Source organism: Lytechinus pictus, chromosome 12 (assembly GCF_037042905.1).
Source record: "Lytechinus pictus isolate F3 Inbred chromosome 12, Lp3.0, whole genome shotgun sequence".
Classification (NCBI taxonomy): domain Eukaryota; kingdom Metazoa; phylum Echinodermata; class Echinoidea; order Temnopleuroida; family Toxopneustidae; genus Lytechinus; species Lytechinus pictus.
Window position 1 is genome coordinate 21,911,330 of NC_087256.1, and position 23,178 is coordinate 21,934,507.

Below are 23,178 nucleotides of genomic sequence, written 5' to 3' on the forward strand. Positions count from 1 at the left end.
AATCATCCCGGATAGTGGATATTTTTTTAAATAAATAAACATTTCTTGTGTAGCACATTGTATAACACATATCACATTATGATTATAATGTCTGTATGCGCTTCCAAAGGACTTGATAATTATTACCTTGGCTTTTATAGCTTTGCGGCCGTAATTACTTACAGCAAACATGCATTTCAAGGAATGAATTCCTACAGGTACCCATTTACATGTACCTCATCTGGGTCGAGTGCAGCACTATGTGGATAAATTCCTTGTTGAAGCAAACTATGCCAAAGCTGGGATTTGAACCCACGACCCTCTGTTTCAAAGTCAGGGACTAATCCACTGGAGCACAATGCTTTAGTAACAGAAGTACGTGTCCCCTATACTGCATGTGTATAACATGCAAGCAGTAAAACACTTATGCTTCGTCAACAGAATTACTATGTCTTATACAATTCAGGTACAGTTATTTGTTTGGAATACTATTTTATCAATATTATGTTTATTATATTTAGTGATGCATGGAAAAATAAATTCATGCTGTTGTTCATGAATTGAGAAATCTATTCTTTTAATGATAATAAAATAATATTTTGCTTTTTTATAGTACTTAGTACATCTACATCCCAACAACATGTACGTCTCTAATAAAATGTCGGAAAATCTTAGAAAGAAATCTTGCCATTTCCCCAGACGATAGAATGTGGATTATGAAATATGATTGACTGCATTAATTAATGATCGATGTACTAACACAGGGAGTAGCCATGGCATGTCAATGGCCTTTTAAAAAGGCTGCTTTGTCATATCAACTTAAGTATATATTTTGTTATTTTATATATTGGAAGTTAATGTTTTAATGCATTTTCTTAGACATGATCACCAATCTTTTCTGGGGATTTAGTTATATATTTTTTTGGATATTTTAATACCATCCGTATCACAGCTGGTAGTTTGCTAGTGCAAGCATCATTGAGATGGTCATATGTATTAAAACATGTTCCATTTTCATGTTTTCAACATCTTGTTTGGTCTATATGAGTTTCTTTATAAGATTTCAAAATCCATGGATATTTGCTTATCTGCGAAGAAAATCATGCCTCTATTTCAAAATATTTGCAGTTATGCTACGTATAAATTTTATTTTAATCATAAATTTTTTGATTCTCTGTATTGTATTCTGAATGCATATGATGCGTGTGCTTTTGGTAACATTTATAATTTGTATTTCTTTATATTAATTTCTTGTCTTGTATCGTATTACTACATGTATATTATTCTATTTCTATGATTGAAAATAAAAATGAAATTTGATATTAGATTATATTTTGGTTTAAAAAAATTTGAAATGAATAAATTCTGATTTCAAATTGAATGTTTTACTGAAATTCGTTATCCCGGCCCCCTCTCTCTCATTCTTTCCCTCGTCTTATCTTGCTTAGTGTAATTTACAATGGGTATTGCATCATCAAAATTCAACGACACTGGATAACACTCAATTCCAATAAATAAATAATTCTTTGGAAGAAATTCAATAAAATAAGAGTCAATTGAAGGCAAAGTCATTTAGTCATGATAATACATGTATATTTACATAACACTCTACATGCACTTAATGTATTGTTTATACAAAAACAAAGATATTATATATAATTTAAATGAAATCGTGTAATAAAGCAAATTAATGATTCATAGGCTACAGAGCAAGTACCACACAAATAGTGCTGGGAGGTCTATCTATATTGAAATTATGTGGTATTGAATATTCGATAGTGGTTATGTGATTATGTTGATATATCATAGTAACGAGACGACAGCAAAAAATTGCAGATTATGAAAAGTACATCACTACTTATTGACCACAAATACTGCTCTGTACTGCTTTAAACCAACTCAGAACTTTTTTGAAGTGGATACCCAAATGCACAAATTCTTCTGCGATTTTGATAATTTGAGTCGATCAGATTTGTCCTAGATGATGTCACATCAAATATGCCGCCCTGCTGCGGCAGAGACCGCATACACGTAAATGACGTGCCTAGGAGATGCAGCACGTTGCAGAGCTGTGACGATGTGTGTGCCGTGTGATGCGATTGCACCAAGATAAATTGGCAATTCGTTGCAGTCCCGAAATCATGTAAACTGACTGAGGGCAAATTTTTCCAGTAAATTAGAAATGTTTGTATTGGTGGTGTGTTTTATGAAACCAGTGTCCAGGTCTTCCAAGGATGACAGCGGCCACATAACCAAGATGTCAGTTTTTAGCACCAACATCTATTCCCCTTCACAGGCGCGGATCCAGGGGGGGTCTTGTCAAATTTTTCGGGTACGAAATATCCTTTATTTCTGGTTGAAAACCTTTCCTTAATTTGTGGTTGAAAACCTTTTTTTGGGGGGCTTGTCAAAATTTTCCTCCGAAAAATTTGCCCCCCCCCCTTTTGGAAAATCCTGGATCCGCCCCTGCCCCTACACATCATTTGATGCGATTGACTCAGTCCCAGATGTATGTGGTGACATCGTATGGTAAACAACAGGGATATGATATGAAAACAAATGTAGAGACAAAGAATTATCAAACTGGAGGAGAATTTTTAAGTTCTTTGCTCGAGGAGTTCCCTATGCCTGAGCTGTATGTGGTGTGATCGCATGTTAACACCAGGGATATGATAAGGAAATACATGCATAGATGACATCTCAAGGCAAACAGCAATCAAATTCTAGTTTTGATTTCAGTTTTTTTCTGCTAGAGGGGTTCCTTCAGATGCCATCATCGTTTCTTCTTTGACTTGTTTTTCTTCATTGCCATCTTGCTTCCTCCTTTACTCAGCGAATTCCACTGACCAGCTGCCTTTTTCTTCATTCTGTTGAAAGATGAAAATATGACAAAAATATCTTTATGAGACTCATCCACACAGTAGGATCAAAGTACCGATGCAGGAATATAAAACATAGTTATGAAAGAACCCCAGAAAGAGGCAAAGGTTAAATGGCTCTGTAAAATTATCACTGAAGTAGGAAAAATATTACATGAGGACTCGGGACGTGTTTGCCCCTGAAATGTTTATAAGAGCCATAGGAAATCCACATTCATTGCAATGTTAATGCTTATCCAATGCTTCAAATTTTTTTCCATGACATTTGCTCCAAGGACAATACAGTACCGAAGCGATGACGTCAGTTGCCATGGTGTCATGACGGCCTGGTTCTAAACAAATGAACCCACTTAATGAAAGCGTGTTTCTCATAGGAGAAAACGGCTGCTATCGGAATTTGATCGCTTGCAACCTATTTTTCAGACGAGCCAAAGTCACTTGCAAATACAAATGTGTACAGAAGATCGTCAGCTGCGACTCTGTTTAGAACCAGCCCGCAATGACACCATGGCAACTGACGTCACACTTCGGTACTCTATTGCTCAGAAGGGAAATCTGCACATTAAGCCAAACATGAAACCTAACCTCCAAAACTAAACAAACCCTATTCCTAATCTTTTCTCTAAATTCTGAAGCAAACACTCTTACAATCCTAACTCTAACCCTATGCCTATGCCTCTAAAGTTTTAAGACCGGAGCAAATGTCGCAGGAGCATACGTCGTGTAACCACAGATTCAGGCAGTAGGCTGCAAAAGTAGCAACCAAACATGAAGAAGTAATTTTGTTGCCTGCACTGGAGAGATAGCATTCAAGGCAGCCATGATTTCTTCTTTGGTATAATTCCTACCTTCTATTCAGTTGCTGTCTGTTGAGTGGAATATATGCAAATGGATCCTGTTTTCCTTTCTTCTTCATGTCACCGCCGGCTTTCTATACATTTCAAACGAATACAAGAGATGCTGTTTGATTCATAAACCAATACAATTTCACAGCCTCTGAAAATAACCTACTTAATGGCACTATAAAAATACATTCAATCCTGGAGGGGTTTCATAAAGCTGTTCGTAAGTTTAAAGCGATTTTAAGAACGAATGGTGAACCTTTCTTATGGTAAACTATATTCACCATTAATGCTTATTGGTGATTATTTAGCGCGTAAGAAAGGTTCACCAGTCGTTTAAACTTACGAACAGCTTTATGAAACGGCCCCCTGGTGGGGGTTTCATACAGCTGTTTGTAAGTAACAAGCTACTTAAAGAAAGACTGGTGTCTCTTTTTAGGAACTACATCAACAGAAAGGAAAACGTGGTGTGTATCATTTACCACAAGAAAGGATAACCAATTGTTTGTAAGTAACAAGCTACTTGAAAAACGACTGGTGTCCCTTTTCAGGAAAACTTACGAACAGCTTCATGAAACACCCAACTGCATTACTTACCACCTCAATATAGCAGTCACCTGTCTCTAGTAAGTAACCACTATAACTGATTCCCACTGAGGCAGGTTATGTGGATCTGTCTTAAGTAGTTGCCTGTCTATGAAGGTCATATTTCGTGTTTTCGTTGGATGGTCATTATAGATAAGACTTACTGTAATTCCTAATCAAATTCATTCAAAATTCAAAATATTTTCATCACAGAAAAGAACTAAAGTTCTTCAATTTTAGGCATCAGGATGTAGCAAATACACAATGCAATCATGAACCAATTAGATATTTAGAGGAGCACATTCTGGGCCCCGTCTTACAGAGAGTTACTGATCCAATCAATCTCAACTGTATGGAAATCCATCCACACCACAATATTTTCTACAGGAAATTAGCTCAATCTCCTTAGTAAACAAAGATAATAACGCTAAATCTTCAAGTGAATAATGAATGTATGAACATATATTATAGAAAGAAAATATTTTGAACATTTTATATTTGCACTTAAGATGTTAACGTTACTGGCCGTCCATAGTTGTGGTTGATTGGATCAATTATACCCCCTTGTAAGACAGGGCCCCAACATACTATGGTGTGATTAAGCTTTCCATACAGTACATGCCAATACCACTTATCAATTTGATTATCACACTTATTTTGTCTTGGTAATTAAAAAATTGCCGAAATGCCTAACCAAAAAAGTTTAATGACTACTAAATTATAGACAAAACCATGGCACTAAATCATAAAGCTTTATAAAAGACTTGATCCTACCTTAGCTGCGTATTCCTGACCAGGTTTCACGACAGGTTTCTCTTTCTTAGGGACCCCGATTGGACGATGGATACCGCTCCCTCCAGCTGTTTGGGAATGATATGAACAGAATTTCACGTGAGAAAAAGAAATCGGGGACAAATATAGGATATCCGTAATTAGAAGGATGTTTGTTGTTTCTAAAGAGTCGACACTCTTACTACTAAAAAAAAAAAAAAAAAAATCACTGCACACCTACGTGTATATGCAACCACCTTTATATCTTGCTACATTTACACTCTAAATAAGAAACAAAAAATCTCAAGATGTGAATTTTTCATTTTAAATGTACAAAAAAAAATCAGGGTAAAACAATATTCACCTTTAAATTCTTTTGCTCAATATCTCATATTTTTCTGATATCTCAGATCTGATATCTCAGGAATTTAAAAAAATGGGCAATCCCATAGAGAAAAAAATCATTATGTACATGTACATTCAAAACCAATTTTCTCTATTTTTTAAAATTCACTTTAATATGTACATGAAGAGTAGAAAAGAACAAAAAAACATTTCGAAAGGTCCACAAAAATGGAGTTGGAAATATATATTTTATGAAATCACCCATGTGATTTATTAGACTTTATTACCAAAAATTCACAAGTAAAATTCTAAATGTATACTAAAAAAAAAAGACTCATTAAATTTATGATGCTGCTGACCTTTGTACTTGGTAGGCGTCTCGTCTTCATCATCTGATATACTGAGATCCTCAAGCTTCCTTTTTGTTGTCTTTTGAAACTAATGAAATAAAAATAAAATAGAAACACTAGCAAAATGATTCAAATAGTAAAAGCATGAACAAAGTTTAAATCTCACACCTCGGATCATTTTCATCACCACCACCGCCACGGCCTCCATGATATTTGCCAAATCACAATAAATATACAGTATTACAATGTTGTCAGGAATGACTCAGAGAAAGAGAATACACAGTTCCAGTAAGATAATAACATCAATAAAGCAGAATTTGTCTGGAATTTCATTCCATATTGATAGAATGCTTGCAGAAATATCTTGCTCATCAATAAATTCTACAGTAATTCATTTAACCACTATATGATGCTTTCTGCACAAGAGATCTTCTCTTCTTACAAGAATCCTTCAGTTCTGGGTGTATTTTACAAAGAATCAAGTCTGACTACAATCCATGCCTAAGTACCATTACATAAATGATATTAAATGCTTAACCGTCTTGATTTATACATTTACGTAGTAGGGCATGCACCATCAAGCGTATCATGACCAAAACAGCAATGGGGTGAGTGTAAATTAAAGTGCAATTTTTCTTTCTTGAATCTTTGTGAACCCCCCCCCCCATTTTCCTATAAGAAACTTCTCCTCACCTTTGAAAATTCATCATCCATCATATCCTCCAAATCGTCAGTCGCTGCTCCTCCTCCTTTGGCCTTCCCTCCTTGTTTCTTCTTTCCCTTCACCTTCTCCGCTTCTTCTTCTTCCATCTCTGCAATGAGGAGCCTACCATCGGGAAGGGTCTTAAAGTTATGCTTGATGTGACCCGCTGATTGGGTCTCCTTTGATTCCGGTTTGGTGGCTAGTTGCAGGGGGGGTAAACGGAATTGGAATGAATGGATTCATCGACAACCAACTTGGAAGGAGTTTGTGCTCACAGGTATGGTAAAACATGGACACAATCATAAGAGAGAATATATTGGAATGAATGGAATGAAAATAAAAGTATAATAGATACATTAATTCCAATAATGAATGGATCTTAGAAATAAAATATAAGAAATTCCTAAGTATGAAAAGTGACATCCAGGTGCACAGGACAACCAAATAGGAGATATATTGATCTTGTACATGTCAAAGAGACAATTTTTGTGGTATTGTATATGGCTAATGCGGTCACATCCATGAGGCATGCAGACAGCCTGAGCATGAATGCCACACATTGGTCCAAGTTGCGGGAGAGAAGAGGCAGCGTAGCTCAGTCGGTTGAAGCGCCTGTTTCGGATAAGATCATTCGTGTATGATCTCAACGTGAGGGCTTCGAGTCCCACTGATCGAAACGCGGCAAAAATCTCATGCTAGCGTGACTAACTGCTGTATTCAGTGCACATATGAATGCAGTTGGAAAACACTCCATCCATTGGAAAGGGCCCAAATGCTGGTCCTGTGTATAGGAGAGTCTCAACAAGTGCATGTTAAAAACAATACACTATTCAGGGGTGAGAGTGGTCACAAATAAAAAGATCTGAAAAAAGCTGAAGAGTGTTGAAAAAGTCTGATATAGAAAGAGCTCCCATACTTTTTGTACAGAGGAAGGCCCAAAATAAGCTGAGATTAAGCTGAAAATCAAAACAAAAAAATCTAAAATCAGATAAAAATCTGAACTCTCACACCCCTGACTATTAGTCAGAAAAGTCAAATAATAGGGTGTTCACCTGGTGTATTGCACCTGCCAGTCCCCAGCAAACCTCGGTAGGAGTACAATAATACACCAGAGGGTGGTCTGTACTCAGAGAGGAAGAAGAAGATTTTGCATGGTTTGTCCGTGCCAAGCAATGCCAAAAATATAGAATCTGCATCAAAACCATGACAGCATGGTCACCAGCGTTGGGAGCTCACACTGATGTTCCAAATCACATTAAGGTGTTCAAACTTAAACAGGAGGAGAGAGAAATGGACTGTACGATGCAATTACTCCAGGAATGGGAATCTATTGTCACAAACTGTTTATAATACTTCTACTAGTTTCAATCTATTGGCAAATATGTACCTCTGATTCTGTCATGAGCCTTTATTCTAACCACTCTATAACTAAAACCAGTCCATTTCTTGTAAGCACCAAACCGAGTGTTTTAAGGCCACCGCACACCTTACAACTGTTCGCGATCCGATTTTGGAACAAAATCGCATTTTGCTCATTTTCTGAAAATGTGAATGGAAAATATCATTTTATTTGAGGTTAAAATTAATTAAAAGAATACTAATATAACAATTTTGAAAGATTGGAAGCCTTTATTTTGGAGTAATGGCCAAATTAGTTTCAAATCGTAGCCAATCGTACGACTGCTATGCGTCATTATGACTAGATATTAAATTTGCTTTTATTCTAAGAAGGATGATAGCATAGTCACATAATTGAACATAGGTATTCGTACGATGATTTCGAATATTACACAGTGAGATATTCCAAGTCTCAATATTAGCATCAAATTCTACTACGTTTTATTCCAAAATTGAGTCGCAGACCAATCGTAAGGTGTGCGGTCGCCTTTATAGTCTTCTCATTTCCTTTCTTCTCTCTACTATTCTTCATAGAAAGATCTCTGCAACAGAGGAACAGAGCGCACAGAATTACTTCATTCATCTGACCAACTGCCGAAGCAACTGCAAAGGACTGAGAAATGTCACATATTCACTATATATGACTAACTCTGCGACAGAGCTTACAGAATTACTACATTCATCTGACAAACTGCAGAAGCAACTGAAAAGGACAAAAAAATGTCACATATCCTTCTATATGACTAACTCTACAATGATAGCTTGCAGACTTTTACTTTGTTCAACTGACAAACTGCAGATGGAACAGAAAAGGGTTAAGGAATGTCACATATACTTCTACATGACTTACTCTACAAGGATAGCTTGCAGACTTTTACTTTGTTCAACTGACAAACTGCAGATGCAACAGAAAAGGGTTAAGGAATGTCACATATCCTTCTACATGACTTACTCTACAAGGATAGCTAGCAGACTTTTACTTTGTTCAACTGGCAAACTGCAGATGCAACAGAAAAGGGTTAAGGAATGTCACATATCCTTCTACATGACTTACTCTACAAGGATAGCGTGCAGACTTACTTTGTTCAACTGACAAACTGCAGATGCAATAGAAAAGGGTTAAGGAATGTCACATATCCTTCTACATGACTTACTCTACAAGGATAGCTTGCAGACTTACTTTGTTCAACTGACAAACTGCAGATGCAACAGAAAAGGGTTAAGGAATGTCACATATCCTTCTATAATGACTAACTCTACAATGATAGCTTGCAGACTTTTACTTTGTTCAACTGACAAACTGCAGATGCAACAGAAAAGGGTTAAGGAATGTCACATATCCTTCTACATGACTTACACTACAAGGATAGCTTGCAGACTTACTTTGTTCAACTGACAAACTGCAGATGCAACAGAAAAGGGTTAAGGAATGTCACATATCCTTCTACATGACTTACTCTACAAGGATAGCTTGCAGACTTACTTTGTTCAACTGACAAACTGCAGATGCAACAGAAAAGGGTTAAGGAATGTCACATATCCTTCTACATGACTTACTCTACAAGGATAGCTTGCAGACTTTTATTTCAACTGACAAACTGCAGATGCAACAGAAAAGGGTTAAGGAATGTCACATATCCTTCTAAATGACTTACTCTACAAGGATAGCTTGCAGACTTTTACTTTGTTCAACTGACAAACTGCAGATGCAACAGAAAAGGGTTAAGGAATGTCACATATCCTTCTACATGACTTACTCTACAAGGATAGCTTGCAGACTTTTACTTTGTTCAACTGACAAACTGCAGATGCAACAGAAAAGGGTTAAGGAATGTCACATATCCTTCTACATGACTTACTCTACAAGGATAGCTTGCAGACTTTTACTTTGTTCAACTGACAAACTGCAGATGCAACAGAAAAGGGTTAATGAATGTCACATATCATTCTACATGACTTACTCTACAAGGATAGCTTGGATACTTTTACTTTGTTCAACTGACAAACTGCAGATGCAACAGAAAGGGGTTAAGGAATGTCACATATCCTTCTACATGACTTACTCTACAAGGATAGCTTGCAGACTTTTACTTTGTTCAACTGACAAACTGCAGATGCAACAGAAAAGGGTTAAGGAATGTCACATATCCTTCTACATGACTTACTCTACAAGGATAGCTTGCAGACTTTTACTTTGTTCAACTGACAAACTGCAGATGCAACAGAAAAGGGTTAAGGAATGTCACATATCCTTCTACATGACTTACTCTACAAGGATAGCTTGCAGACTTTTACTTTGTTCAACTGACAAACTGCAGATGCAACAGAAAAGGGTTAAGGAATGTCACATATCCTTCTACATGACTTACTCTACAAGGATAGCTTGCAGACTTTTACTTTGTTCAACTGACAAACTGCAGATGCAACAGAAAAGGGTTAATGAATGTCACATATCATTCTACATGACTTACTCTACAAGGATAGCTTGCAGACTTTTACTTTGTTCAACTGACAAACTGCAGATGCAACAGAAAAGGGTTAAGGAATGTCACATATCCTTCTACATGACTTACTCTATAATGATAGCTTGCAGACTTTTACTTTGTTCAACTGACAAACTGTTGAAGCAACAGAAAAGGGTTGAGAAATGTCACATATCCTTCTATATGACTAACTCTACAAGGATAGCTTGCAGAATTGCTTCGTTCATCTGACAAACTGCCGAAGCAACCGCAAAGGACCGAGATATGTAATATATTCACTCTATGTGACTAACTCTACAAAGATGGTGTGCAGAATTACTTTGTTCACCTGACCAACTGCCGAAGCAAATGCAAAGGACTGAGAAATGTCACATATTCACTCTATGTGGCTAACTCTAAAAAGACAGCGTGCAGAATTGCTTTGTTCATCTGCAGAAGTAACTGAAGTGGACTAAATGTCACATATTAACTCTACATGAATAACTCTGCAACACAGCATATGGAATTACTTCGTTCATCTGACCAACTGCCAAAGCAAAATTCTATTTTACTTATTATTTCCAATGATAATAATATTCCGCATTTATATAGCGCTTAACACATCGGAGCGACATCTCTAAGCGCTTTACAGATATATGATGATGAAATGGTGGAGATTGAGTGTATGCAGGGATGTTGAAGAGGTCAAAGTTGTCATTGCACTGTATGATTATGTCTGAGGACCTGACATAAGAAATTCAATCGATCAAGATCAATGCAAAGTGGCTGAATCTTTCAGTCGCCCTGCGATAGTGAGCGCAGCAAAGACTAAGGGTCCTCCATAAAAAAGGAGTACATGTATGAGTGTGCGTGGATAAGTTGTAGAGGTAAAGCGAAATGATTTTGTTTGAGGACCTGACATAGGAAATACTATTGATCAAGATCAATGAAAAAGTGGTTGAATCTTTCATTCGCCCTGCGAGAGTAAGCGTAGCAGAGGCTATGGGTTCTCCGTCAAAAAATAGTTTGAGTATATGCGGTGATGTTGTAGAGTTGTCATTGCAGTATATGACTTTGTCTGAGGACCTGACAGACTAAGTACTGTATCATGTGGAAGTGCCATGTTATAAGTATGACATTTTTAGTCCAATTTTGTTAATCTTTATTTGCTCATTGCTATGTAACGGTACATATTCCTGGAAAAAAATCTTTCTACAGATTTTTTTTTTTAGCATTCAGTATCAAATTTGTTTGGTTTCAGGAAAAAAGAGTTGTGAAAGTCAGCTTGTCATAACTATTAAAGACTTAACAAGGGAACTAACTTGGTTGAGCAGATTGATTTTTGAATTCCTTATTAGAGACTTCTACACAAGTTGACTGGTATGGTGTGCATTGTCTTTTCAAGAACATCAAGTGATATCAGAAGTGCCACAAGAAACTGTTTTGGTCCCCTATTTCTGGTTTACATGAAAGACATAGCAGATAATACATCCTGCAACTTCCTATTTTTTTGCCGATGAAGCTGAAATATACTGCAAGACAAAACTCTCACAAATATGTTATAAAAAATAAGAATTATGGTCACTTTAAAATACATTCAACCAAATCATTAACTTACCAAGGACTCTTCTTGATACACTAGGATCAAGGAAGTCAAGAGGTGCGTCTTCTTTCTCTCCTTCCTTCAACCATGCCTTGCCTCGCTGACCTGCCACCTTCTTTGTCTTGCGACCTTTGACCTTTGACTTGGCATCTTTGGCGTCCTCATCCTCCACATCACTCTCTGAGTCTGTTTCCTGAAGAATCTCCTCGATGCTGTAATAATAAAAACAATGCAGGGAATTTGTCAAGTGCACATATCCACCCTGTTACATGTAGGTGGTCAAAGAGCTCCTATATTAAGCCAGCAAAACTTGTCTACCGATTCCGGTGCTCACAGCTTTTTGAGGTATTACTTCCTGCCGGTAACCATTTACATGTACCTCACCTGGGTTGAGTGCAGCACATTGAGGATCAATTTCTTGCTGAAGGAAATTACGCCATGGCTGGGATTGGAACCCACGACCTTCTGTTTCAAAGTCTGGAGACTAATCAACTGGGCCAAAATGCTCTAGATTGGCTTTTAAATGTTAATCTGTCTCATATTACATGGAACTCACAAATTAAAGACAGTTTTCCTTCAAAGAACCTGGCTAAATATATTCAAAATTGTTGGTCTTCGAGTTTAGACAAGCCAAAGTATTAACTCAAAATAAAAAAAACAAAAAACAAACACAAAATACATGTTCATCAAAACTTCACTTTCATAGCAGCAATTTGTAATCTACTCTATTGCAATAAAACGTGAACACCTATCCCTTTACCTTTACAAATGAGGCTATGATCAATTGATGTTATTATCACCATATCCTTTCTATTCAATATATCCTTTATCTTATTTTATATTGTAAAAATTTGCAATATCATTATTCTCTATCCTTTGCCTTTCTGAACTGAAACCTCTAATGCTTTACTTCAGTATCTTTTCTCAGATAATATAAATTTCAAATAGAAAGGACCCTTTTTTATAAAATTCATACCTTTCAGGTTTAGGTTTCTGTGGTACGAGGGCATCAAAATCCTCTCCTTCCTCGTCCTCGCCCCCCTCTTGATCGCCCTGTTTGGATGCAGCCTTGAGAGCCTTGTGCCTCTTGGTCCGTTCCTGGGTCTTCTTGATGTTGTGCACCATCTTCTGATGGTGGTCTGGGATCATCTTCCTGATCATCTCGTACCTGGAACGAAAGATGGAAAATTCAAGATTGGGTTTAAAGGTGGTTGGTTTCAATCAGCAAAATGCTTCTTAAGGTAGGGAGGGATGTCTTCTGGACAATCTTGTTCCAAGGAGAAAGATTCAAGATCTGAAATACAGTTTGTAAATTCACAAGGGGCATTTCAATCTAGTCACCATCTTCTAATGGTGGTCTGGGATCATCTTCCTGATCATCTCGTACCTAGAATGAAAGAATCCAAGATTGGGTTTAAAGGTGGTTGGTTTCAATCAGCAAAATGCTTCCTAAGGTAGGGACGGATGTCTTCTGGACAATCTTGTTCCAAGGAGAAAGATTCAAGATCTGAAAAACAGTTTGTGCTAAATTCACAAGGGGCATTTCAATCTGGTCACCATCTTCTGATGGTGGTCTGGGATCATCTTCCTGATCATCTCGTACCTGGAATGAAAGATGGAAAATTCAAGATTGGGTTTAAAGGTGGTTGGTTTCAATCAGCAAAATGCTTCTTAAGGTAGGGACGGATGTCTTCTGGACAATCTTGTTCCAAGGAGAAAGATTCAAGATCTGATTAACAGTTTGTGCTAAATTCACAAGGGGCATTTCAATCTGGTCACCATCTTCTGATGGTGGTCTGGGATCATCTTCCTGATCATCTCGTACCTGGAATGAAAGATGGAAAATTCAAGATTGGGTTTAAAGGTGGTTGGTTTCAATCAGCAAAATGCTTCTTAAGGTAGGGACGGATGTCTTCTGGACAATCTTGTTCCAAGGAGAAAGATTCAAGATCTGATTAACAGTTTGTGCTAAATTCACAAGGGGCATTTCAATCTGGTCACCATCTTCTGATGGTGGTCTGGGATCATCTTCCTGATCATCTCGTACCTGGAATGAAAGATGGAAAACTCAAGATTGGGTTTAAAAATGGTTGGTTTCAATCAGCAAAATGCTTCTTAAGGTGGGCAGGGATATCTTCCGGACAATCTTGTTCCAAGGAGAAAGATTCAAGATCTAAAATATAGTTTGTAAATTCACAAGGGGCATTTCAATCTAGTCACCATCTTCTGATGGTGGTCTGGGATCATCTTCCTGATCATCTCGTACCTGGAATGAAAGATGGAAAATTCAAGATTGGGTTTAAAGGTGGTTGGTTTCAATCAGCAAAATGCTTCTTAAGGTAGGGACGGATGTCTTCTGGACAATCTTGTTCCAAGGAGAAAGATTCAAGATCTGATTAACAGTTTGTGCTAAATTCACAAGGGGCATTTCAATCTGGTCACCATCTTCTGATGGTGGTCTGGGATCATCTTCCTGATCATCTCGTACCTGGAATGAAAGATGGAAAATTCAAGATTGGGTTTAAAGGTGGTTGGTTTCAATCAGCAAAATGCTTCTTAAGGTAGGGAGGGATGTCTTCTGGACAATCTTGTTCCAAGGAGAAAGATTCAAGATCTGAAAAACAGTTTGTGCTAAATTCACAAGGGGCATTTCAATCTGGTCACCATCTTCTAATGGTGGCCTGGGACCATCTTCTGGATAATCTCTCATAATAGGAAAAAAATGGAAAATTCAAGATTGGGTTAAAGGTGGTTTTAATCAGCAATATGCTTCTCAAAGTAGGGAGGGATATCTTCTTGATCACTTCATACCTAGGAGTTAGATTCAGGATCTGGGGACCAATCCATGAAAGTTGCCAGCATTGTCAAGTTAACTTTCTCTGAACGATTACCATAGTGACAGTCAGAGTCTAGTGCCTCTGAGCCAATCAAAACAGAGGATTTCACTGATACAAAATCAGCGCTGACAACTTAGTTAGTGCCGACACCTTTCATGAAAGCCCCATTGACATACAGTTGTATTAATTCACAAGGGGGTGTCAGTCTTGTGCAGTATCTCCTGAAGATAGTCCAGGACCATCTTCTGGATCATTTCGTACCTAGGAGAAAGATTCAGGATCTAAAATACAATTTGTGCTAAAGTCACAAAGGGCATTTCAATCTAATGCACCATTATCTGGTGGAAGTCTGGGACCATCTTATAGATCATCATCATATATTGAGGAGAAAGACGGAAAATTCATGATCTGAAATAAAGCTAGTGCCAAATTCATAGAGATTTTTTTTCATCAGTATCTTTTATTCTTTCAGAGAAGAGAAAGTCAATACAGGACTAAATGCAGGTCAAAGTGAATTTCAAATAAAAATGAATTACTTACCCAAACTTGCGGACTAGACGAGCATATATTCCTTTGATTGGGGCTCTCAAGTTTCTTATGTTAGCTTCTTTCAGACCGGCTATGCTAAGAATCTACAAAGGGTATCAAAAAATTGTAAAAATGTTATTGGCAGAAATTAGCATACAGTAATAGAAGTATGAATAGTTGAAAACTAGTATACAGAAGTAATTGTAATGATAGCAATGGCAGGAAATAAGCGAATTAAAGTAATCATGAACCCACTGATTTGATTTTTTTCCATTATGAATGGGGATCCTAACTTTTCTTAAAATCTGAAAAAAAAATCACCTATACAGGTTGCATTTACAATGCCATGTAAATGAGGTCAATTTCATCATGGTTTTTTAAAACATGTTACATCAATGTACCTTAAAGGTACTCCATGCTAAATATAATTATATCTAAATAAATTCTCGATGCGTGAAATTCACCAAGCAAAATGCTGAATATTTCATCAAAATCTGATAAAAAATAATGAGTTAATTGAATATCACAGTTTCGCAATATTATGAGAAAACATTTATATGCACACCGTCATGAATATCCATTACATGTGTCGATGATGTCATGTCCACGCTTTATTTTTTTTTCATATTATTAAATGAGATCACGAGTATCTCATATTTCCAAACATGTGTGCATATGTCTATCTTGTAAAAATTAAGTTGATTATCTCATACATTAAATCGGTAGTCAATCCATTATTTTCTGGGTGGAATTCTTTTTTAAAGATATAATTCCATATACCAGTAATGAAATACAAAAGTGGAGGTATGATATCAAAAGTTTGCTCATTGCATATTCATGAAGACATGCACAGAACTATTTCACAAAAATAATGCACAGCCCTTGTCCAATTTTGATTTTCAGTGTTTTGTTTGTCTGATTTTACTTTATCTTAATTTAGCTACATCTGTACACAAAAAGTCAAATACAAGGGATTGTCTATATATATTTTATTTAAAGATAGGTAAAAGTATTAAAAGCAGCTGCAGTAAAGACTGATCTCATGATAAACTCTGTAAAGCCAAGGTTAAATGACACTATTATCTCATGGATCGAGATCTGGTACAGTTACATAAAGTGAACTTTGTTAAATCATCAAATTTAAGCTCAAATTAATCACACTGAAGATCTCTCACACAGATAAGAATATGGGGGACAATGTATTATCAATACTTGGAAGAAGAACAGACATCTAGGGCATGTTGTATAAAAGAAAAATTCTGGCAATTTTTTTTGGCCAGAGGTTTTCAATGTGTTAGAGTCATTGAGTCAATGGCATAATTTGGTTTGCCAGAGTTGTTGTTTATTTGCCAGAGTCTTTATATAGCAAATTTTTTTTTCTGCAACAGGCCCACTGACTGGAATTTCATGCATGTTTTGCTAAATTCACAGCAATTACACAATTTTTGTATTGCCTGGATTCTGTACGAACTCATTTTGAAATCGATACCAGAACCGTCAACTTAAAAGGCTGTTGCACCTGAACATTTTTACTCGCATATGCTGACAAAAGTAGGCTATGGCAATCTGGGTTTTTTTTTACCCCCATTTCTGGACATCAAGAATTGCCTTTTACTAACAACACAAATAACCATTATTTACATGCACTGATGCAAAATAATAAAGATGACAATCAACTTACAAGCTTTTCTACATGTGGGGCTAGGACAACATCAGGAATGACAGTGCATAAGACCTTAATGAGTCCCAGTGCAGATTTGAGTATCTCTCGTCCCTTTGCTTGCATCAGGGTATCCACAGCGTCTACTAACTGCTCCAATAGAGGGCCTCGCATAATGTCTAGTCGGAGAAACAAAAGTGAACTTCTGATACAAATGTGTGATTCTTTGAAAGTCTTCCATTCCCTTTCATTTTATGAACTGATTCAGTTGTGAACTCTAAAAACCTTACAAGAAATCAGAACTGTATTGAAACAGATCTTGAATAGGCTCAAAGATGAGCACAGCTGGAGAACTCGTCAGCCCTGGCAGTAAATGAAAACTACAAACATACACAGATAATTCGATATAAGACATTGGGATCCCCATTTTTTATTTATTAAAAAAAAGAAAATTATTTCATTTTATTATTTTTTCACAACCTTCATGAATTTTCAAGCTTTAAGCAATAACAATTTGTAGAAATCCTTGTTCCAGACAAAATAACCTCCAACTTTTTAAATGACTTTGAGTAAAAGAAGGAGGTTTGCAAAATGAATACGAGATATGGTGAAATGTGGAGGGAAATAAAAATATCATTTTTGCACATTAAAGTACGAAAGAATTGTGAAAATAAAGGAGACGTTCAAGCATAAAATTGATTGAAATTATCAGCTTATGGTTATCTGTGTACACTATCAATTATATTGAATTACGATTGGGTATTTTCATGTGACAGGGCCCAACGGGCATAAAATAGTATGAAGCACACTGACCTTTGAACTCAAATAGAATCCTTGTCAGAGCTAGGACAGTTGCACTGACCATATGAGGTGACCCCGCTAAGCCAGCAGCCAACATCTCCAAGTACTTGCTGACACACACTGAAAGAAAAATATCAATATAGATTCATTTTGTTACAAGCATAATGACAATAATAATAACAGCAACAACACTACTACTACTACTACTAATACTTCACTACTACTGCTGCTGCTACTACTACTAATACTGCTAATGATAACAGTTACTTTATATAGCGCTTCATTAATACACTTGAAATCAATATTACCCAATAATCGGATCCTCCTCCTCCCTCCTCTTGGAGGTAACATCTAACTCTAACCCTCACCCTAAAATAAACGAATGAGCAATTGCTGCAGGTGTAACTGTCATGTTACCCCTTCTTAAAGTATAAACTAAACGTAACCCTTCAGACAAAATAGAAACATGGAATGTGCACACAGAAGAAGAAAATTTTCTTTAGATAAAAAAAGAGCCATACGAAAAATGCATGATGTTGAAATATCTGACAAAAAGAACACAAGTGAGCTTGAGCCGATGGACAGGATCGACTTAAAAGAAACTGTTGTGGAAGTTATAGAGAGAAGAGGTTTGAGATGAATGGGCCAAGAGTTGAGGAGGGATGAAGCTGAAACTGTGAAAACATCGGATCTGGAAGTGGATGCCATAAGAGGAAAGAGAATACCAAAGATTTCACAGAAATACATGGTGAGGAAGGAAATCAGTACGGTTGGTCTGAATGCGAAGGATACTCGAGACAAAAAGAAGTGGAAGAAAAGAGTGCCATCATGACGCCAGAGTCAGTAATATTTCATAAGAGGGAAAAATGGGGAGTGAAATGAATAATAGTGATGGTAAAAATCTACAAATTCATCCATTCAGATATCAACTCCCTTCCTTTTCTTGTGCAGAATATAGTGTCTCCTCTACACACTTAAATCATTATATTAACCTCAAGGGGGTCTTGCTAAACACTGCTTTAACATACACCTGGGTTCTGTTACACTAAGCATAGCAATCAATCATAACTTCTGTTGGAAAATGTATTACATTGACTGCAAGGCACGATCAATAATGAAAATCAATCGCAATTGCTGAGCTTGTGTGAAGTGCCCTAGATATCACTACAATACTTACATTCTCTTGGCTGATCAGAGTGCTTGAGTAACGTGTTTCCAATCTCTACAAGGAGCCCAAAGGCTGATGCTCTGGCCTTCTGATTGATTTCTTTGGTACAGAGTATGATCTCGGGTAGTACGGCAACGATAAAAGCTTCATTCTCTTCTGGAAGACTCTTGACGATGTGATGCAAGCACCTTAGTCTTGGCTATTAATAAAGGAGGAATGAAAATGTAGAGCATGGCAGATGGATTTGCATGTTGCTGAGTAACTGTCAGACTATAGCAGGATGCAAATAAGAAATGACCAAAAGAAATAAATTTGCATAACAGGAAATGTAACAAAAGTCGAAACGTTGGCTCAATAGCAATTTAGACAAAATGGTATACAGTGTAGAACTGGTTAGAGATGATCTAGGATTAGACCACGAGGGACGAGACCAAACGGAACTTTGCCTAAGTTAGTGTAGACCAAGTGGAAACATACCACACTGACTATACTTCTAAATCTAATGTGCTAAGAATCAATCTAAACTTGTGATCTGGGGGTGTTTCACAAAGATTTATGTGCGACTTTAACTTGTACTAATCAATAGGATTGCATGTAGCAAATCATGTGCGCTTCGGCATTCAAGCACGACTCTAAATCACACTAAACTCTTGGTGAAACAACCCCCTGTTTGAATGTGTGTGTTTCAAAATATATGTGCACAAGCTGAACCCTTATTGGGACATTGCTCCTTTGCGTTAATCCCAAGCAATTGGTCGACAAGATGAGTTCAAACACCGGTGACACAACATTTGCTCCTGCGACAATTGCTCCAGGCTTTATTTTGTCTAAGATTTTGTTATAGGGTTTTATTTTAGGTTTTTGGTTAGGTTTATGATAGGGTATAGTGTTAAATTCAGGTTTGAAGTTGGCTATTCGATTATTGTGTGGAAATCACAGCGGAGCAATTGTCGCCAGAGCAAATGTCATGGAATCAAACGCCATGCATTGATTAATGTCTCTATTTCAAAGTTATTACAAACCTAAACAAAAACACTAGTTTTCCTGGAATCTCACTTATAACTCTTCTGATTTAACCTCATTATTCTATATGCTTGTGATTCATAGTTCAGTAAAATGTCTATATTTACAATTCTCACTTGTGGCCTGTGCTATCACGAATGTCCTAGGAAAAGCTGTACGTCTCGGTTGACAGTTCTAGACAATGAACATTGGTTGCGCAAGTATTACAAAATGCACAAATAGAGTGTTTCTCTCTTTAAAAAATTCATTTGGGGGGATGTTTCACACAAGTACTCACTGCTTTAGATGATGGTGATGAGCTGGAGAGTGATTTTAAGAGAACAGTCTGAAGGTTGTCCAGGTTAGCTTGCAGGAAACCCTGTGAAGCGGTTGATTCGGCTTCACACAGCTCTTCCAACACTCGGTAAGCTTTCTTCTGCATCGTACGATCTGTGCTCTGGAGTATGAAAAAGTAGTCATAAAATGATGATGGTTATCGGATTCAATGTCTTGAAAAGGACAGGAATTATTCTCTTTTTTTTAGTTAAAGGATCAGTGAAGCTATATGACGATGAATAAAACAGGCTATACTTTTTTATTGTTTCAACACACTCTATATCATTATTATCATTTTCATTTTTTTCTTAGAATTATTATTATTATTATTATTCAGATTGGTTTCTGAACTTTATCATTGATTATCACTTTTTTCATTGGGGAGGGGGCCAGAGCATCAGCTGGGCTTGAGAGGGGAAAAGCAAAGAATCATCGTCACCATTGGGTGTCTTATTCAGATTTTAGTATAATCGATTGGGGGTTTAGGGGGCAATAACCACACTGGGTCCATTCCCTATCATAGAATGGCAACCAACAATAATTACCGACGCATGGCCAGCCATGCATTCAATAAATTTGCCATGCTTCGGTAATTACTTATGCATGGTTGCAAAAAAAAAGTTTTTTCACCAAAAAATTCCAGCATTCTATAAAACAATGATTCACAGGTTTGTTCATGCATTGGTAGGACAAGTGAGCATTCGGTAACCATGGAAATTTGTCTAAACCCACTTGGCTGTGCCTCGTGGGTTTAACAGTTACATAGTTACCTTATGCTCACAAAACCTACCGATGCACTCACATAGGTGCATCATTTGTATACTGTTATATATGTAAAGATAGTGACTCTCTCCCATACTTGCTATAAATAGAAGCATAATATTTTATACAAAGATTCTACAGCAATTGTCATTACATAAACACTGTGAAAGGAACAAAGACCATGCTGGAAATAAAAAAAAACACCTAAAACTGGGTTATCATAAAATCTAATGAATTGAATATTCCATGAAAGAGAGAAATATTGCCTTTGTGATCACCTTGTAGCAAATGCCATGCTTTATGTAATATTCTCTTTGACATGCCTCCAGTTGTCGATGTATATTGAAAATTTTTGTAATGATTTATTCATCTCAAATTTCAATGGTTTGCCAGAGAGTGCCTTAGGCATGTCTTTCCATATTCCTTCTTCATGTGACCTTTTTACTCTAGTAGCGTACATGCTGCTCATTTCGTTTGTATGCTTTTTTCCCAAAATCACACTGGAACCTATCATTTAGACCACACACTTCTGAAAAGGAAATGCAGATACACTGACAAAGAACATTGCATTTGCCTACCTCTAGCATGGGAGTGATCATCTTGTAGAGCTTCGTCATGTGATCTGCATCCAGGTGGGCTGCCATGGCGATGACAAGATCCATAACTGCATGCTGGCGTTCAGTTGTTTCCTGCTCCAGCTTGTGACAAGCCTTGTCTGACATAGAAGCAATCAGCTGATAGAAAGAGAAAAGTACGTGACCAACGCCAGAGGCCATTTTTAGAAATGTTATTAAAGGAGAATGAAACTCTTGGAGCAAGTTAGCTTTTGTGAAAGCAGAAAAATCAAAGAATAAGATCAACAAAAGTTTGAGTAAAATAGGACTAGCAATAGAAGATTTATGAGCATTTGAATGTCGAGATCACTAATGCTATGGAGATCCTCCCATTGGCAATGCGACCAAGATCTATGATGTCACAGATGAACAACTCTCCCCTTTTGGACACTGAAAATATACCCCAAAACATCTCTTTTTGCTCATTCTAATCATATGACAAACGATTCATCAATGATATAATGTTGTGAAACCTCTGTACTTGTCCTCTCATAAAGAAAACACCTCACCTTGTGATAGACTCTATAAAAGTGAGAATATAAGCGAAATAAGTACTTAAGTAATGAGGGAGTTGTACGTGTGTGACATCACAGATCTTGGTCACATTGCCAATGGGAGGATCTACATGGCATTAGTGATCTCAATATTCAAATGCTCATAACTTTCTTATTATTCATTCAATCTTCCTCAAACTTTCAACAATAAGTTTCTTTGATTTTTCTCTTTGATATGGATTCAGGTAGTTTCAAGGGTTTCATTCTCCTTTAATAATGGAAACACTTCCTTATGTCAACTCCACTAATTAAAAAAAATAATTATCCCAAACCCCCTTCTTTCGTTCTCTTTTTTTGGTTCTTCTTCTCACTTCCGGTTGAAACTTGGATTCAAACCTCTCACTGCAGAACGAGGCATCTCCAGTCTGTCGCCTTACTCACTGAGCTAGCAGGAATTGTTGAAAGCCATGGGTTTCATAACTGACGGTTATCAACCAATATTACGACTAGTCTACTCTCCAAGAGTGTAAGGTATTTATTTTTCTGACTAAATAAACAGATGCCATTGGGAATTACACACACTCGAGATTTCTGAATAAAGCCATACTTTGGTATGTATCCAATTTTTCCTTCCTAAATCTCTTAGATATATGTTAGATAATTCTTGACAAACCTCCATATTTTTTTTTCAAATTTAGTGGAGGGGACATATGGAAGTCTTGCCTGAATAATAAATGACATATAGTCATAACAGGGTGGGCACCATGCTTTTACACCTTTTTTCAAAAGTCCAGGTCAGGACTGCCTTTACTTTTCAACACTCACATGTGCCAATGCACTCCATTAAATCAATAACAAACTCAACCAATCAGGTAAAGGCAAAGTTGTATAGACTACTATGTTTTCTCAATTCTCACATCACCTCATAAACTGCCTTAATCATGATCATTGATAGCATTACAGACTGATTAGTACCAGAAATCAGAGAAATATAAATTTGGGAAGTTCCTACATATAGGGGGGTTTGACGCTTTTATGTAATTACATTCTGCTTTGACA

At 36.9% G+C, this 23,178-nt stretch overlaps 1 protein-coding gene across 1 annotated transcript in view; it reads right to left on the bottom strand.

Moving 5' to 3' along the window:
• Window positions 1–1,550: 1,550 nt before the first annotated feature.
• The window catches only part of LOC129272554 (RRP12-like protein), a 44,116-nt gene continuing 22,488 nt past the window's right edge, over window positions 1,551–23,178 (bottom strand). The window contains exons 16-28 of the mRNA XM_064107785.1: window positions 21,590–21,745; window positions 20,212–20,370; window positions 18,921–19,110; window positions 17,756–17,863; window positions 16,964–17,121; window positions 15,295–15,386; window positions 12,894–13,085; window positions 11,933–12,129; window positions 6,445–6,653; window positions 5,761–5,839; window positions 5,060–5,145; window positions 3,707–3,789; window positions 1,551–2,846 (exon numbers count right to left, since the gene is read on the bottom strand). Of these exons, the coding sequence (XP_063963855.1) occupies window positions 2,753–2,846; window positions 3,707–3,789; window positions 5,060–5,145; window positions 5,761–5,839; window positions 6,445–6,653; window positions 11,933–12,129; window positions 12,894–13,085; window positions 15,295–15,386; window positions 16,964–17,121; window positions 17,756–17,863; window positions 18,921–19,110; window positions 20,212–20,370; window positions 21,590–21,745 (1,803 nt within the window). The 3' untranslated portion in view covers window positions 1,551–2,752. The remainder of the gene's footprint in view (window positions 2,847–3,706; window positions 3,790–5,059; window positions 5,146–5,760; window positions 5,840–6,444; window positions 6,654–11,932; window positions 12,130–12,893; window positions 13,086–15,294; window positions 15,387–16,963; window positions 17,122–17,755; window positions 17,864–18,920; window positions 19,111–20,211; window positions 20,371–21,589; window positions 21,746–23,178) is intronic.